Source organism: Rhinolophus sinicus, chromosome 14, assembly GCF_057876585.1.
Source record: "Rhinolophus sinicus isolate RSI-liver-muscle chromosome 14, RSI-T2T, whole genome shotgun sequence".
Taxonomy (NCBI): Eukaryota; Metazoa; Chordata; class Mammalia; order Chiroptera; family Rhinolophidae; genus Rhinolophus; species Rhinolophus sinicus.
The window spans coordinates 69,474,024-69,493,588 of record NC_142514.1 but is presented as its reverse complement, the minus strand read 5'-3'; the positions used below and the strand labels follow the sequence as shown (position 1 = coordinate 69,493,588).

Sequence of the window (19,565 nt, the reverse complement as noted above, 5' to 3'; positions counted from 1 at the left end):
CTAGTTGGTTGTGGCATATAATTCTTTTTATACATTGTTGGATTTGATTTGTTAATATTTTGTTGAGGATTTTTGCATCTATGTTCATAAGAGATATTGGCCTGTAGTTTTCTTTTCTTGCAATGTTTTTGTCTGGTTTGGTATTGAGGTCACGCTGACCTCATGGATTGAATATGCCCTTTGCTTCTATCTTCTGAAAGAGATTGCAGAGAATTGCTATGATTTTTTTTCTTAAATGTTGGTTGGTAGAATTCACCAGTGAACCCCTCTGGGTCCAACATGTTTAAATGAAAAATTTCACCATGTTGTCCTTGGAGGCAAGTCTGAGGCCGAGGCCTTGGGTGACGGAGATGGTTAAGTTTATTGAGCTTATTTTCCTTTTCTTCTAAATGGGGATAATACTGCCTCCTTATGGTGTTGGAAGGATGTATAGTACCTAGCACTGCCCAGCCCAGCCACAGTGAACACTTATAAATGGGAGCAATTTATTTTATTAGACCAGAATGACATTATGTGTTGAACTGTTGAACTCACCATTTCTTGTATACTCTTGGGGATGGAGGTGGACAATTCCTGATTTTTCTGGTCTTTTTGGCTTAAGGATAGCTTAATCATATGTTGGAACTTTTTTCTTTTTAAAAAAATTTTATTGGGGAATATTGGGGAACAGTATTGCCATTTCAATCTTTAGTTGCAGGGGGTGCAGCCCACCATCCCATGCGGGAACTGACAACCTTGTTGTTGAGAGCTTATGCTCTAACCAACTGAGCCATCCGGCCACCTTCCGGCAGCTCAGAGGCAGCTCATTGTCTTCAGTCTAGTTGTGGAGGGTGCAGCTTACTGTTCCATGTGGGAATTGAATTGGCAACCCTGTTGTTCAGAGCTCGCGCTCTAACCAACTGAGACATCTGGCCACCCCAACTTTTTTCTTTTTTAAACGTGGAGGAAAAAATTTCAATAAGGAACCTCAAAAACCAAATACCACTCTAGTGTGTCCAATGGAGAGGGATACTCTATACTGAGTCTGTTTAAAAATTGACCCCAGTGGGTCTCTATAAAGAGCAGCTATCCGGTCACTTGATCAGAGTATGCCTGTGCATTGTTTTCTTCTTTCTTTGACCTTGGACTGACTTGTATAAACCTTGGCTGGTGCTGCAGCCCATAAAGTGGGGGTCTGTCGGTCCTGGACTGTGGCAGGACAGAGAAAATAGATTCCAGGCTCATCCTCAGCACTGGGGACGTCCCTTCTCTGCTTCCCTCCATCTTTGTGTAAGATCTTATCCTCTGATTTATTTCCAGTGTGTTCGCTCCCACCCTAGTGGAGATGAGCAGTGTACTGATTTAAGAACCCTGATGGGTGATGGTGGCATGGTCAGGAGGAGGACAAGTCAAGCAGATTGCAAGCCTTTTTGCAGACGTGTTTCGGGTAGAACTACAGCCCAGTCAGAGCTTTGCACATACATACAAAAATGGAACTGAAAAGTATTTTTATATGTGCCTGATTTGCGATAATGGCAAATTCATGGCAGGAGCCTATGAAACCAAATCAGAAGGGTTTTTCAGTGTGGGTAGCAATAGCCACTGTGTGTCCCCAGAATTGAGTAGGAGTAGGAGACTTTCTCTGGAGCTTTGGGGTGTGAAATTCACCAGACATACCCACCACGGCTGGTGAAGGCCGGAGGGGGAGCAGCACAGAGCAGGCCCACCTGCTCACACTGTTTGCCCTGTGAGGGGGCCTTCAGGGAATCGTACATTCAGTACATTCTGCCTTGGCTGCCGTGACATCTTTCTTCACTACGTCTCTTTCTCAGAAAGCAGCGGGGCACAGTGCAGTAATAGAAAGGGCGGCAGTGATTATTTGAGAAGGTACATACTTCATTTCAGACCAGATAACTATTATCAGCCTAGATAATTTCCATGAGTTCTGAAATAGAATTGGCACACACACCAGGCAGCGTGTCTGCTTATGGGCTGGCAGACGGGGTACAGGCCTGCGGGTTCTGTTCTGAAGGGCATTTGCAGTTAGACCAGAACTGCAATCCTGGAGAGTGTCTTTATTATGCAGAAGTCAGGATGAACTAATGGGAGTGCACTCAGGTTTTTCATCGGGTTCCATTTGGAAGACCGAGGTTTAGTGGACACTGTATGTTCAAGCCCCAGTCTTTCCAGCTATCAAATGGGGGGCGGATAACACCAAGGCACAGAGGTGTGTGAGGTTTAAGTATCGAAGGTTCCCCTTCTTCCTGAATGTCTCTATCAATCTAGCCAATGTGAAATGTGTGTACCTCACATCATTGTAGCAATCTGTTTCCCACATCAGTTCCTTACAGCCAATCCAAGTCCCTGGAATGGGGCCCTAATCACAGAAGTGGCAATTTTTTTTTTTTTTTTTTTTAACGCTCAGTGATTATTTAACAAATATTTTCTGAGCCAGGCACTGTGATGGGTGCGGAAGATACAAAGATGAGTAACCCACAGCCACCAGGGAGGTCACACTGGACTGGCAAAGACAGGTATTTAAACTGACGGTTATAGTATGGAAAATGAAACAGCAGAAATGGGCAGAGAGATTATAAGAGGACAGACAGACAATGAGTACCTCCCTCAGTCTGGGGTGTTGTGGAGATGAAGTTAGAGTGGAAGAGGAATTTGGGCAAAGGGAACAAGCTTGAATAAAGACATGGAGTTGAGAAACATCACGGTATGTTAGGAGACCACTAAGGTAACTGGTGTTGCTGGAGTGGGGAGGCGTGGGGTTGGAGAGATAGGAGTTGGCTAGATTAAGAAAAGCCTTGGGTGCCAGGTTAAGGAGCTCGGGCTTTATTCTCAAGGCCAGCAGTGTTCCAGGGACAGGGCCTGTTTGCGAGTTTAGAGGGTCAGGCTTTTGCATTTGGAATAACCATTGAGTTGAGCACCCCTGGGTTAGGTGGGCAATGCTTATATGGAAGGTGGCTTGGAGAGCTTGACACCTGGGGCTTCTTTTAGGAATACCTGCAGCTGTCTGGGGACAGAGACAGTGAGGGCTACAGGAGGTACAGATGGAGATAAGTGAAGGGGTTTAGGGTTTACAGTCTGATTGATTAGAGAAAGGGTGAACGAAGAAGCAAGAGCCAAGTTTGACCAGGGTTCTCCTTTTTCTATCTGAGGCTCTGTTCACACCCTATCTCTCTTGGAAGAATTTTTCTGACCACTGGCCCAAACTTTACAGCGTTAGCCCCATTTCCTCCACTCATTGCATCAAGTTTGTTTTGCTTTCTCTAAGAAGGGGTGGCAATTAAAAAGTAGGAACTGCATCTTATACTTTTTTGGGGGTACGATTTTAGGTGTTTAATATTATTGATGCATAATATTGTTGGGGCTTTAGGCAGTTTATGTCATTTATCTCTGGCTTTCTTCTAAGAGAGGAAGGAAGAATTGAACACAGATGTCAATTGGGAGGTTTCCTCCATCCAGAGGAATACGTTCATGACTTGTACATCCAGAAGGGAATGTAAATAATCAAATACACATTAAAATCATCCAAAAGGAATTTCAGAGATTGGGTTTTAGAAGAATAGGCTAACTTTTCTGCCATTTAGTTCTGGAAACAACTCACCTGGAAAGACTCCTCTCTGGTGGGCTAGCAGTGGCTTGACCATCCGGAACAATCAATTTAATCGTGGCACAATCGATTGCGGTTTCTGAGGGGTTCCCGCTTGTGATTCCCTCTGCAGGTCCAGAGCCCAGCGCCCAGTGTGAACTGTCGCCCGTCAATGCCTCCCATCCGGTCCAGGCCTTAATGGAGAGCTTCACCGTCTTGTCGGGCTGTGCCAGCAGAGGCACAACAGGGCTGCCACAGGAGGTGCACGTCCTGAACCTCCGTACTGCTGACCAGGGCCCTGGCCAGCCGCCGAGACAGGTAGGCACAGGTGCCAGCTTTCTACCCATTGCCCCTCTGAGTTTGTAAAGACACTTTTCTGAACGAAGAGTCTTTTGTTTTTCATTCTGAGTCTAACGAGGATGCTCATGTATGAATGTACATGGGGAGGAGGACACTGGACAGAGGAAGATTTCAAGTAACAGATTGCTCTCTGGTCTGGGCAACTCGAGGATGTCTCTCTCTCTAGAGATTTCATGGCTTTTTAACTTTTCCGGCCCCCCATATTGGAAAGAATGTTCTCAAGAATTTCATCTTTTAAACATGGCTGTGAAAAAACAAAATTAGGTGCCATTTCTCTGTAATTGTAAAATGCCTTTCCCATCTCTTCCTGTGCCCTGTCTTGCTTCTTTCTTTGCTTTGTTTTATGAACCTATTGCGCCTGCAAGTTGAGTAGGGAAATGGGAACACTCTGGAATAAAGATGGCAATATTTTGTACTTGCATGAAAATCCCTGGGGGTAGTAGCTCCTTATGCTATCCAGGCAGCTTCTTGAAGATACTGTGTTTCCCCGAAAATAAGACCTAGCTGGACAATCAGCTCTAATGGATCTTTGGAGCAAAAATTATTATAAGACCCAGTATTATTTTACTATAAGACCAGGTATAAAATAATATGATATGATATGATATAATATATAATACTGGGTCTTATATTAATTTTTGCTCCAAAAGACACATTAGAGCTGATTGTCCAGCTAGGTCTCATTTTCGGGGAAACAGGGTAGTGGTGGTTTTGGGGAGGATGATTCTAGTGACTCAGTATTTACTCTCTTCCCACTGTTGGAAGCACTTGTGTATTTACTTTATGAAGTCCTGTTATTATCCTCATTTTACAGGTGACGGGCTGGTGCAGAGATAACTTACTTGTCCAAGGTCAAGTGAGTTAAGAGAATGAGTTTTAAAACTAACATTAAGAGAGAAATGGCCTCCTTTTTCCTTTGGCTCAGAAATGACCTAGATTGTGGGCGAATGGTCATCATACTTTTTACAAGATGACACACAGTTGTCATTCTTTCTATTTCTAAGCTTCTGTCTGTCAGAAATGTTATCACTCAAGTATTCTCTCTCCTGGGAGAGAGAAACCAGAAAAAAATTCTGATCACAGTGAAGTGCACGAAAACTGATGCAGAACGGAATTTATCTTTGAGCTTTCTTCTGGGCAAGAAGGTTAACTGCCAGAACCATTTGTTTGTGTGCTTCACCCACTCTGCCTTTTGGGGGAGTAGAAATAGGAGAGGCAAGGTGTCCAGAAGGAAAAGCAAACTGATTTTAATCTTGTGAAAGTGTGCAGCGTTGGCTCATTTCAAAGACAAAACGTCTAACCTTTCCAGCTACACTGGAAATTATTGTTAATAGTCTTGGTTGCGTGCCATTGTAGCTGCAACACATATTTCAGGTCAGATTTCTTTATCCCAGTAATATGTCTTTAATTCTTAACTTATGGGGGAGAATTTGTGGTGGGAGGGAAAGGAGAAGAGGAGGAAATGCAGTTCCTATGAAGTGTTGCTGACTCCAGCAATTCTTTCGCAGCAGTAATTACTCATTTTATATATGCTTCTCAGAGGAACCAAGAAAGAAGAGAAAGTTCGAGCTCTAACAGAAGCAGCAATAGCAGCACATGCTGGATGTTAAATTGTGCGGTACCGTTGTTGACTCTGAAAATAGATTCACATAAGACTATTGGACAACAGAGCTCTCCCACATTTGTATTGACTGGAATTCCTTTGAGGACATGGCAGTACTGAAGATACATAAAATTAGCAGCCATCAGCGACATAGTGCGTCAGTGAGGAGTAAAGGAAGAGCCTGTGGAGGATAGTCTCTAAAGTTTCTTTCAAAATCTGACTGTTCTTCTTCTTTCTTCAGTATTTATATAGTATTAATATGTATATGATTTTGGCTTAGTGATTTGAAGATATTTCTGAGACGAGGCAACTAAGGGAAATTGCGTTCTTTCCTTCTTTGGGGACTTTTAGGAATTAGATGGCTGTAGTTCAGTCCTGTTTGAAAACAAGATGTTGGGATAAGTGATCTTTGGAAATTCCATCTGGCCCTGAGCTGCTCTCCTGTAGTGGACCTCAGAGTGTTTGATGTGTACGGAGTGAGTGTAGAGGACATCAGCAGTGAGTGTAGAGGACATCAGGCCACGACAGAGAGAATGAAAGAGTTTGTTTGTGGGTGGTAAGAGGGAGGTGGAGAAATATTAAATCTCTCTCACTTTCTTCAGATATGACTGTGGAGATACATTACGGCAGCTGTGCGAACAGTTTTTAAAAATCATTTGAACCATATGACCCAGCAATTCCATTCCTAAGTCAAATGTACTCAAGAGAAATGAAAACATATGTCTATACCAAAGTTTGTCCACAAATGTTCATAGAAGCATTATTCATACTAGTCAAAAAGTGGAAACAATCCGAATGTCCATCAACCGATGAATGGATAAATCAAATGTGGTCTATGCATACACAGGAATATCATTCAGCAATAAAAATGAATGACATACTGATAACATACAACAACAGGAATGAACCTTGAAAACTAAGAGAAAGAAGACAGAGACAAAAGACGACATTTCATCTATGATTCCATTTAGATGAAATATCCAGAATAGACAAGTTTATAGTGATAGAAAGTAAATTACTGGCTGCTTAGGGCTGGAGGATAGAAGGGAGAAATGGGGGTTGACTGCTAATGGGTACATACAGGGTTTCTTTTGCAGGGGACTAGTGTTCTAAAATTAAATTGTGGTGATGGTTCCACAACTGAATATACTAAATGCCATGGATAAATGTCAGTATACTAAAACCCACTGACTTATACTTTAAATGGGTAAATTTTATAGTATGTGGATTTTATCTCAGGAAAGCTATTTAAACAATAACTTGACCTGCCAATATTTCTAATTAGCTTGTAAAGTTTACCTTAACTGTATTCATTTTTTTTTTATACCAAGATTGGTCCTCCAACCTAAATTTACCCAACTATTTCTGTTATTCTTCCTTGGTAATTTGATTTTTATAGATATGCTATTATATGTCTGTGTTAAAAATCACAGCCAATCTGTTTTCAGGGCAGTAGTGGGAAGACCAGAGGCAGCCTTTGTGGGTGTCTCTACTGGGTGTTAAAGGAAAATATTTTTCAAAATGAAATGATAAATGTTGTTGCTTATAAATTAGCATAAGGAATGCCCTCCTGGTTCCAAGCCATAATTGAGCTTGACTGATGACCGCTGTAGTTATTTTTTGTGATGTCCTCCTTAAATGTGAGGGGATTGCTAAATCAACCCTATTTCCCCTTGGCTGGTTATTGGTGCATGATCAGCATTAAGACCTATTATAAATCATCCGTCTCTAACATTTTACTAACTTCCTACATCGCAGGCACCTTAAGGTGTTCTTCAGCTGACATGAGGCTGCTGCTTTTCCTGTGTGGTGGAGGGGACAGCCTTCACCTGGAAGCAATAACTACCTCAGGTTGACAAGATTTGGAGAAACAATTACATTTAAGTTAGATAAATACTTTTACAGGCCAGCAGAGAATTTGTGTGAGGACTCACTTGTTAACAGTAGTGTACATAGAGCCTTCTGTGGCAAAGCCCTGTTTTGCCATTGGCCTCGCTGCTTGGTTCTCATCAGGACAGCGCAGACCTATAGTTGTATTTTTCATCTGAAACCACACCTCTCATTTGTAATCACTGGTTTTGGAAACAACAGCCTTGGAAGGGAACAGGAAACTGGAAAAAGACTCTGGCAACAGAGGAGGGCAGAAGAGGGTAAACAGCCTTGAGAAATCAGCTCTGTCTTTTAGAATAAGCAGGCCGGTCTCATCCTCTAAAACCAGCTCCTTGTACTCTTTGACTTCAAAGTGAAATGCACCCCTCACCCCTCACCCTCTGTCAGTTTGGCCCCTCAGGGTGGTTTCTAATTCCCCAGAAGGGTTATAGCACCACCACTGGCTTGTTTACAGTCACATACTTTCATTAGTTGCTGGAATGGCAACAATTTTGCTTCCTATCATCTAATTTATATTGTGACCTGCTTTTATGTGGTGATGGGTCTTTTCTATTTCCGATCTACCTAATTGCTTGCTCATTATGAAAAGCTGCTGAGGATAAGCCTCTGGTTAGCATTACGTAGTGTATATAGCAGACCTTGTTTCATTGCGCTTGGCTTTATCGTGCTTCACAGATGTTACATTTTTCACAGATCCTCCACCAGCAAAAAGATTACCACTCACTTTATTGCGGTGGTCTGGAACGGAACGTGCAGTATCTCTGAGTATGCCTGTAAAAGATATGGGCGTTTAAATTTATGTACTTGTTTTGACATTAAAAGAGCGACTGTTAATGGGTGTGCCAGTGACTGGCTGTAGGGGTGGAGTGAGGACCTGGAGCCTCCATTGTCTTGGGAAAGGGGCCAGGTTTAATAACTTGAGTGTCAGAAAGCTCCAAACCCTCCTCGCTTTCATGCATTTGCTTATTCTCTGCCTCATTCCAAAAACAGGATTTGGGATGGGCTTACAACAATAGACAGACCAACAGTGTAAGCAGAAAAGCAAAATGAGGACAAAAGGAAAAAGAAAAGTGTAGTTTGTTAGCCATATGGGTTAATGTGGTTGGTATGATTGAGTTTGAAATTTGGCTCGAAGCTTCTTGGCAGGCAGGGCCAAATGGGATGTGTGGTTAATCACACATGTGGCTCCGAGTCAGTTTTACTCTGGACCTTCTCTGAGGACTGTGGCATAAAGTTGTCCGTTTCCTGGTTCTTTCTGAGGACAGGAAATATCACAATCGGGAAAAAGAGAAGGAAATAAGCACATCTAAAGTGCCAACTGTTCTGCTTGCCTCTGAACGGCTACTTTACCCCTCAGGTAACAGGAAGAGCCAGGTAGGGGTGGTGGCCGTGCTTTCTGTGGGCCAGGCCCCTGCCCTGCACTTGTCTTCTGTCTGCCAGCCCGCATCAGCCTGAAAGGGGGAGGAGGCTGGCACAGCGGACGGGTCCTGCAGCCCGCTTCTGCGCCGGGTCTGTTGGACCCAACAGTCCAAGCTTTCCCCACACTTCCAGTCCACTTCCCTTTTACTTGCAGCCCTTACCTTGTCCAGTCTCCGTTGGCTCTATCTGCTAGGTGATCCAGCACGTCACCTCCCCAAGGTTGGGGTTTTGTGCGTAGGCTCATGTGATAGCTTTTCCCAGTGTTCGGAGTCCCTTTTCATTCCCTCCCTTGTGACTTTGCGGCAGTGTTAAGGTTGATCTGTGTGTGGCAGTATCTGTTTTTTCCTTTTGGGTTTCGGAGATTATCACATCAGGTGTCAGTAATTATAAAATGCAGGGCTGAGCTCAGGAACCCTTGCACTCTATGGGACTGGTACTCCTCACACTAAATGCCACCTCCTGACTTGATTATTTTCCTCTCCTCCTTCCCCCCATGAGGCTTTCAGCGGCCTTCACAAAAGTAACTCACCTGTCCTCTGCTTCTGATCCACTTCTTGTAACCAAACTTGCTTGAACTGTGTGATAAGGGAGAAGAAGCACATTAAGAGACTCTTCCTGCTGTGAATGAAATACAACACCTTCAGTATGTGGATTTTGCCATCTGATTTGACATCTTTTTTGCTTACGTTGAGGACTCTAGCAGTTCAGGGATTAAACACTTTTGGAGATTCCTACTACCTACCTACTTACCTATCTATCTAGATGTAGTCTTTCCCCTGTTTCTACAGTATTAGCAGGTGGACATCTTCTCTTGTCCCCCTCCCCCTCAGTTATTAAAATATAGACACACCAGTGCGGTGGGTGGGGAGAATGGTTGTGTGTTCTCACGTTTACCTATCACCACTAAAAGAACTAATACAAAATTTCAAGACTAGCTTTTTGGGGAGTGCATGTGCAAGAGCAAAAATAGCAAACGAACACGAGCGCACACTGGCTGCATTCCTTCTCTATCTGGGGCGTTTTTTGCCTCTGCTGTTATTCATGAAAGACTTCCCAATGCTAGTCCTATGTGGAAGCAGAAAACAAAACAAACTGAAGGCTATTTATGTTTCAGAGATCTTACAGGTAGTATGTCTAAGCAAGTGTCAAGCCCCTCCCACAGACACTGGATATTGGTGAAATGCAGTTAGTACTAAACAAATACCTTCTATGTATAAACACTGTATGGTGTTTGTTTCAATGGAGGTTGCTTTGGAAATCACCCCAGGATGACATGTAAGATTACCACTGAACTGTCCATTTTGTCCCAGATCTACAGCAGATATATCAGAGAGTGACACTGACAACAAGGGTCACATTTCTCAAAAAACATTTCTCCCCTCCCTCCACCTCCCTTTCTCCTCTTCCCCCCCTTTTCAGCCGCCCTCTCCGCCTCTCCCTCTCTTCCCTTTCCCTCTGCCCCTCTTCCCTCCGTTCCCTCACTAGAGGGTTGCTGTGGAAGTCACTTGATTAACTTGAAAGGCAACTGAATGTGACTCTCACATAGGATTGGAGGCCGTAAATGAATAGGACAGCCACATCATTTAAAAAGAGTTGTCCCTTCACAAGAAGATACTCAATGCAATTTAAATGATCACACCCCATTGGGCAGTATGAAGGTACCAGAAGTAGACAGAGGAGCAGGTGTGAGAACGGGACGGCAGCTAGACATCCGGCTGCTGTCTCAGTAGAGGACAGTGCAAGTCAGTTAAAACTGGCCAATGCTAGTCGAGGATGGTTTTCTAAAACACTGGGGCAGGATGTTCAATCTGAAACTCAGCTAACTCTCAAATAAGAACTCTCCATAAACCCAGCGTGAATTTTAGAAAAAGTGAAAGCAGAAATCAGAGTGGTAATAGTAAACATCAGGGTTTAGTAAACAAATCAGAATACAAGCTAAGCAAAGACGTTGCATTGTTTCTACCAAGATGCTGGCTGGCCACATTGCTTAAACCCTGTCATTTATCACAGTAACGTCCAGAGGCTATAAAATTGCCCTAGGAAAGCACAGCCCCCTGCCCCGCCAGAGGGATTGGGCCTGGTCGGACTCTGCCATTTTAGTATGAGGTAATGCTGGGTTAAGTTGTTTGTTGGCTGGGAGCTGACAGATTGAAAAAGCCTCTCTTATTGCCTCTTCTCTAGTCTGGGGAAGAGACTGCCTTGACCCCTTCTAAAATTTGTCTAGCAGCAGCATTTTCCAGCTTGTGTGGTGTTTGTCTTTATGGAGGTTAGGGTTACAACCCTGACCCATACTACTGTTGCTATGGTAACTTCTCTTGACTTAAAAAAAAAGAAATTGTATAATTTCCTGAAAATGTTGTTAGAAAATGTTTCTTCAGGAGCACCCTCCGCATTTGAAAATGTGACTCTTTGCCCTTAGAACTTTTTGGAGAGAATTTTAAAAAGCAATAGACTAAAGTAAGGAGCAGGTCTACAAATCTGAGATCCACATGTGCTGGTTGGGCACATGCCCAGTTTGATATGTGCAGACTATCCTGATAGCCAATTTGTGCTTTCTTGTTTCCATTGCTTATCTGCTGTCTTGACATTTTGTTTGAGAATAAAAGGAAATTTACTGCTAATATCTCTGATTTAAAGACACAAATTCTGCACAAGTAGTTATTATGTTACTTTCAATCATTCCCCCCCCCACTGTGTTTTCTAAATATTCCTGTGAATGGTAGACACGTGTTTAATTATTTTACTTTTCTTTCTCCCCCAGTGAAGAGTCTATGTATGAACTTGGCCCTGCTGATCAGCTCTCCACACCATCTTAATTTCTCTTTTCCTAGCCTATCCCACCTCTTGAATGAGTGAATGTCTGTGTATCTGCCTTTCCCTTCTTTCCCCCCTGCAGCGTGACTGCTCCTTTCCTTAACTTATCACTGGGGAGTCCCTGATGATGCCCTTTTGGCCAACTCATGGGGTGCTGGGACCGGAGGCAATCTAGTCCCAACCACGTTACAGAAGAGACCACAACCAGGGAGTGAGGCGACCACTTATTCACTGCAATGAAGAAATTGGTTCCATTGCTGGATGGAACCCAGGGATCCCAATTCCTGTCACTGAGTTCTTGCTTCCATAACACCTTTCCCCATTGTTAACTCTTCCTCTGCTCCTTTTTCTGCACCCCCTTTTCTGGCATCTCTCTTTGGGTTTCATGATGTTACCTGAGCTTGGTTCTCCTTCTAGCTTTCTATCTGTTTTTCTGTTTCTTTCCCAGCTGCTCTTCCTTCCTTTTTAGGGGTTCTTGACTGAAGTGCAATACTTGACCCTTATTTTCCCATCTCCTCTGCTTAAAGTGGTTTGCCTGTTCTCAGGATTTTGGTTGTCACCTCCATGCCAATGATTCCTCCAACTCTCTCCAAGCTTCTCAAGGGGAGCTCCAGTCAGTCTCTAAAGCAACTTACCGTCAGGTCCTACCTTTAGTTCCTGGGGCCTGAGATGTGCTGTGGAGGAGTGGCTCTCAGTATGGTTTTGTCTGGTGTCAGATAGAGGGCTAATCTCGGCTCTGTCACTTCCCAAGTGTGTCACTCTGGTTGAGTCACTTAATTCTCTATGCCTCAATTTCCTCATCTTTAAAATGAAGATGATACCATAGTAGCAATTCTTTAGAGGGTTCACCGAGGATTGAGAGAGGTCTCTATAGCACTTGGGCTGGTTTTTGTGCCTGGCACGTAGTACACAATCAGATACTAGCTGTTTTTCATATCTCCAAAACTGAAAGTAAGAAACTTCCTGAGCCAGTCTTCTTCCCCTTACATTAGTGCTGGTTTATTAGTCCAACTTCCCTGTCCTGTCAGTGTCACCGCTACCATATTTCTGGGGACTTTTGAACCATCTTGGATTTACCCGTTCTCTTCAAACCCTGCATTTGGTCAGTCACCAAGTTTTATTGACATTTTCTCTGCAATTTCTCTTGAATGTCTGTGTTCTTCTCCACTGATCGTTTAGCTTCCTTATCCAGTTTCCTGAGACTGGCATCTTCAGCCTTAGGCTCTTATTCTTTTAGTCTAGCTTGTGGACCACTTAATAAAATCAGTGTTTCTCTATAAATACTCCCACAATTCATTCATTAGTCCATTCATTTACAGACCTATTCAATGAGTTACTTATGGAGAACCTACTGTGCTGGTAGATACTCAGTTTAGGTTCTTATTCATCTTTACAGCTTCATCACTTGTTTCTCACATTTAATACAGGGTGACAAATGATATAACCATTATTTGTTATAAAATTAACAAATGTGCAGGAGCCCAACGGAGGGAGTGGTAATTCTATCTGCAGGTGAGGGAAGGATTCCTAGAAGAGAACATTTGGTAAAGGCCTTGAAAGTTAAGTAGAAGTTGCTGGTTACCAGAGAAGGGAGGCCTCAACACACACACACACAGGGAAGAGCAGAAAACTTGTGTGGAGGAAAATTCTTCCACGTACGTGGTGTGGCCAGTGTGCAGATCAGGGAGTGGCAGACTATGGCCTTTGGGCCAAATCCTGCCTGCTGCCTGTTTTTGTACGTATATTATTTACATACCATACAGTTCACCTGTTTAAAGTATACACACCAATAGTTTTTAGTGTATTTATAGAGTTGTGCAGCCATCGGTTCTTAGAGTTGTGCACAATCTAATTTTAAAACATTTTCCGCACCCCAAAAGGAAACTTTGTACCCATTAGCAGTCACTCCTCATTCCCCACGCTCCCACTCGTTGCCCTAGGCAACCACTAATCTACTTTCTTTCTTTATAGGTTTGCCTATTCTGGATATTTGCTGTAAATGGAGTCATATATAATATGTGTGACTTTTGTGACTAGCTTTTTGCACTTAGCATAGTACATTTGAGGGTCATCCATGTATTAATTATTTCATTCCTTTTTATTCCTGAATAATATTCCATTGTATGGCTATACCACATTTTGTTTGTCCACTCATCAGTCTGATACCTGTTTTTGTAAATAAAGTTTTATTGGCGCATAGCCACGCCCATTCGTGTACATCTTATCTGTGGTGGCTTTCTCAGGACAGTGGCACAATGGAGTAGTGTGACCTGCATGGCCGGCAAAGCCTGAAATATTTATGAGATGGCCGTTTGCAGAAGAAGCTTGCCAACCCCTGGAAGAGAGGATGGGAACAATGATGGCGGGGTGGGGCCAGGAAATGGAAGATGAGAATGGAAAGGCAGCACGAGTAAGGATCTGGACTTTGTCCTATGGATCAGTATTTCTCTAAGTGTGTGTGGTGTGTGAACCCCCTGTATCTGAATCCCTTGGAGATGCTTAAGTGCATATTCCTGGGCCTCACCCTGGCCTTTCAGAAGAATGCTTTGCTTCATACCTTTTTTCTTAATTCTACCTGAACTTCTTTCTTTATTCTCTCAATCCTGCCATGTGAGAAGCCCGTGCGTAAGTCTTAACTTGTCAGCACACCCTTTCTTGATTCCTTAACCCTCCTCAACCTCTCTTTTCTAAACATTCATTGCTCTGAATCCCTTCCTTCCCCCCAACAGAGTCTGCACCTCCCCAAAGTGTGGAATTATGTTTTCTTGTATTATATGAATCATGTATGTTACTCCCACATACCTAGCTGGAGAGTGCACTTCTTAAGGGCAGAATCCAAGTCTTGGCCCTTTTGAATTGTACATATTGGGTTCTTGCATGGTGTCAAGGATGTTATTTAAAGTATCACTGAAGTCTTCTTAAACTACTCCCCCTTTCCACAGTTTACCTTTACTTGATTTGCCTTGTATCAGTGGACCCGATGTTTTGTCCCCAGGCTCCTCTTTAACTTCTGTAGCTCCGCAAGTACCTTCCATTTTGTATTACTGCTTTGATTTATTTTTCCTAATTAAATCTCATGCTACTGCAATTTAAATTCTCCAGATCTCTGTTTCAGTCTTTCCCCAGCCCAGTTTCAGAGTTTTGTTAACAGTTGTTAACATTTTTCTTTACTTGTTCAGATTTTAGTCATCTGCTAGTCAACTAGTTAGTCTTTTCCCTCAGTGGGGTAAAAAGCTATAAATGGGTTTTGACTCCATGCTGCTCCCTTGAGTGGCTCATTTGATCTGAGCCGGGTTTGAAGTTAAGCCATTGAAAATGATCTGTCCTCATGATGTAGGGGGTGACATCCAGCCAATTCTTAATATTTCTGGAATTAATTAACCTTGATTCTTCCAATTTGAAAGAGGTCATTTTACATTACCTTGTATTATTGTTAAATACCTGATGACTTGATTTTTTATTTATTTTTTTATTTTTATTTTTTGCTCAGTGAGCACTTAAAATATCTCTGCCTGTATAGTAATTTGTTCCCTGTTTAATGTGGCTTTTTCCTTTGTTTACTCTGGACCCAAGTCTTTCTAGCTTGTTTTCTAAGTCAGCTCAAAAGTTGCTGGTCATTGGATTTGGCAGCCTTTGCAAGCCTTACCCACCAGAACCCTACAGGAAGTTGTGTGTCGGCCAGAAGAGTCTGTTTATTTAGAGCATGGTGTCCAGCAGAAGCAATCCATTTATGAAGGTCTGGTCTTAAAGACACAGGAATCTGAATCTGTGTTTGGAAGACCTGCTGTTTTGGCTTCCAATGCAGTTGTGTGCTGTGTGCTTTCCTCTGCAGATTGCCAGGGCACCTCACCTGGACTGTTGGGTAATTGAAATAGTCCTTCCCCTGAGCTCCTTGGCTTTGTCTGAAATAATAAAATAGCAATGCCCAGATACTAGATAGCCCCTTTAAACTCATAGGAATGGGATTACATTTTTTCATGTTATGGCTTTTGTAAGTTTATTGATCACCATTTTCCAGTATTCTGGTAGGATTTTGATCTGCGTGCACTTCTGATTTAGCATGCTAAAACTAAGTTGAAATAGCTGTGCTTTGGACTCCTGAGTATGGTTCTTTGCCCACAATCATCTGGCATTATCTGGGTTCTCATCCAAGATACCCTACAATAGTGCTTTATATTTATGGCATTTTTTTTTTTTTTTTTTTTTTTTTTTTTGTCTGGACCGCAGTCCTTTGGCTGAATCTAGCATTTTTACATCCGTTGGGGGGAATAGAGGCGAGCTACAGGTATGATTTGGCTTCTTTTGAAGCTAGATAGACTAGATGAGATGTTACCGGGTCTAACTACACGTATGAGCCAAGGAGAGCTAGCGATAGGATCTAAGGATTGCTGCAATAGCTTAACTCGTGCCTGGAGCCCAAACACCACATTGTGCACATTAAAATTGCCTTTCTGTTTGTTGATACATGTGGACACTCATCTGATTCTTACTGTATTTGCTTCAGCAAGTTGCTGAAGTGCCTGTAGGTTTCATGTGCCCAGCACTGGGCTTGCCACAGGGTAGGTACTCAGTACCTAGGCGCTGATTTGAATGGAAGCTGCATTCATATCTTAAGAGGTGTGCCCCCCACAAGTGTGGCCTCACTTCTGGTGATGTACATGCATAGGTAGGGGCCTCGGGAGAGAGGAATAAAGATACATGGAGCTGCTGAGAAGACTGAGGAATGAAAGGCAGAGAGAAAATGAGACACTACGGGTCTTAGTTCTGGCCATGCTCCTGGGGGGTGAGGGCAGGGTGTCCTTTGGTGGTCAACAGTTGGAATTTTTGTGAGGTGGAAGTTACATTGAGATTTCTACCTCAGAATAGCTCTTCAAGAGCATTGACTTTCTTGAAGTCTTAGGTAAATATAACACTTCAATGAAGTTAAAAACACTACTTGACACTTTCTTCTCCCACTCCTCTCAACCTCAAGTGGATAGACATGTTGGCAACGCTTTCCTTGGGAATCAGAGGTTTCTGAAGATAAAGGAGAAAGCTGAAGTCCAAGGGACCCAATGGATATGGACATGCAGGCTTTGGTGGGAGACATTGGTCATTTAGGGGTTCTCCTTTGCTTGCTGTGCTGAATCTCAGATTTGGGGGGGTCTTCCAAAATCAAGCAACTGAAGAACTTAATTTCTATTGATGAGTCACACTTGGGCATTTCGCCTCCATCATCTGGTTGCAGAGGCCTTTGGGGGGCCAGTTACCCTCCCTTATATTCTGAACAATCCCTAGATTTTCATCTGGTACAGTTGGCCAGAGGGCTCTGCCTTTTTCCCACTGTGCGTTCTTTCTGCTGAGCCCAGCACCCTTTAGAGGCTGTAATTCTGGCCCTTTATTGCTCTGTATATTGTTAGTGCATGTGTTGGCTATTTATTTTTGTTTCCTGCTTTCATATGGGTTGAAGATTCCACTCTTATCCCCCTTATCACTGCTGGTTGTTAACATAGTGAGAAGCTAAATGAAATGGTAATGTTACCATTGTGAACAAGTATTTCTCTAAAAAGATCTCTTTTTTGTTGTTCATTTTTAGTGCTGTTAATATCTAATTCCCAGTGTTTTAGTTGGAAGCTGTTCAAATTTCCCAAATCATAAAATCTTTCAAAGCCTACTCCAAGTTACTTTTTCTTCATTCAGTGCTCCTCCTATTTGCATTAAGAAAAAGAAAAAAGAAAAGCCTGCCTATTTCCAAATAGGGAAATGACCTGTGTTTATTAGAGACCAGAGTGATATGATCCCCTGACGCGTGATGTGAGTTTTTTAGATGTGTTTTGGAGTAGTGTGCAAGGGTAATTTTTAGTCCTGTTTTTGCCATGTGTTCTTATATGCATTTCCTAAACACTTTCCCTGGCTTGGTACTATTACTGTGTATATGACCTACATGTGTTTCCTATTTTTTATGACTCATACTTACGGTACTCATAAAGATTTATCCTTTATCTTGGCTCTGAGTAATGAGCCCACTTGCGCATTTCCAACAGAGATGTGGGTTGGGACTTTTGTGTTTAATCCTGCAGAATAGGCTTCTTGAAGGCATAGTGCAGGAAGCATGACATACTCCTCTGCAGGTACTACTTCTCCCTGAGGAAACAGTCAACTCAGTTTTTGTGAATTTATTAATTTGTGTTTTTTAGGTTTTCCTTTCCCTTTTAGCCATTTTGCTGCTTGCAAGTGAGACCACCAGAGGGTGACTAGATGAAACAAATGCTCTACTTTACCCTGCTGCTCACTGTACTAAAGGGTTCTGTGGAGGAAGAAATGGAAATAATTAAACTGAAATGGTATTTGTATTACGTGTGGCAACAAATACCCAGGGGGTCTTCTTGGGTTCAAGTACACATTCAAACCCAAGAGACTATCTATCACAGGCCACAGGTGGCTTCAGTCTATTCAAAAGGAAGGCTTACAGCAGCAGGGCAGCATGCCGTTCCTCTCTTTTGGAGGTCTAGTGGCTGCCTACACATCCATTTATAGAGACCCCCCACCCCACCCCCGGAGCTCTCCAATTGATGGCTCAAATGCGAGGAAATCTGCATGGGAGGGTGGTGGTGGTGGTGGTGGTGGTGGTGGTGGTGGTGGTGGTGGTGGTGGTGGTGTGTGTGTGTGTGTTGTCCTGGTTTACAAGCCTCTCACCTCCCAGCAATTAACTGGCAACTATGCTCCATAAAAGTAGTTCCATGGTGCCTACGAAGTACGAAGTACGTGCCTGGTTTATAAGAGTCACTGCTCTCAGGGAAGCTACCACATATCTCTATCAGATTAAAAAAAATTTGTTTCCAATCCTAATACAGCTAACCAGTCAGGCATAATTTTAAGTATAAGCAAGTTGCCTTTTATTACAGTTGATATATTGTTTTAGATTACCAGGGTTACAGAGTTGAGAGAGTTAATAGAAGAGCAAATTCCCATGTAGAAGAAGAGTACATTTTGCTAACACTTTGTCCATACCTGTGGATTTTATTCTTATTATTTGTATTCTTGGCTAAGTAATGGCTCCCAAAGATATGCCCACAGCCTAGTCCCCCCAATCCTGTGAATGTTACTATATGAATGTTCTATAGAAATAGTCTTTGCAGATGTGATTAATTGAAAGAATTTGAGGTGAGAAGATTCTCCTGGATTATCCGGTGGCCTCTAAATGCAATCACATGTGTCCCTTACAAGATGGAGATTTGACATACAAGAAGAGAAGATGATGTGACCATGGAGGCAGAGATTGGAGTAATGTGGCCACAAGCCAAGGAATACCAACAGTTATGAGAAACTGGAAGAGGCAAGGAATGGATTTTCTCTTAGAGCTTCTGGAGGGAGCACAGCTCTGCTGACACCTTGCTTTTGGATCATTAGTACTGATTTTGGACATCTGGCTTCCTGAATTGTGAGAGAATAAATTTCTGTTGTTTTAGGACACCATGTTTTTAGTAATTTGTCACAGCAGCCACAGGAAACTTACATACTCCCTATCTCACGTTAGCTTGGGAGATTATCTTGAGTTCCATGCAGCCCTCTTGTCCCCATTTTGTTCACTGCTTGTGTTCTCCCATCTCTGTAAAGGATGCTACCACCCCGTTGCCAAGGCCAAAAACCTTGGCATTATCCATGAGTTCCTATGTTTTCTCAGATGTCATATCCAATCCTATTTATCCTACCATAAAAATATGTTCTGAATTAGCCCACCTTCGACCTCCATCCCTCCTACCCCTCCTACCTTTTATACCCTCCCTCCCCGACAATCCCCACTACCACCTTTGGTTTGAGCCACCATCATATCTTTACGTGAGACACAGTGGACCCCAACCCAGGTCCCTTAAGAGGGCAGGATCTGGATGGAGCTAGAATGCCTGTGTTGGAAGCCCA

The 19,565-nt window shown here is 42.9% G+C and overlaps 1 protein-coding gene across 1 annotated transcript in view; it reads left to right on the top strand.

The window, feature by feature from the left end:
• Positions 1–19,565, top strand: part of TGFBR3 (transforming growth factor beta receptor 3) — a 185,900-nt gene that overhangs the window by 70,655 nt on the left and 95,680 nt on the right. The window contains exon 3 of the mRNA XM_019753067.3: positions 3,714–3,898. Within this exon, the coding sequence (XP_019608626.3) occupies positions 3,714–3,898 (185 nt within the window). The remainder of the gene's footprint in view (positions 1–3,713; positions 3,899–19,565) is intronic.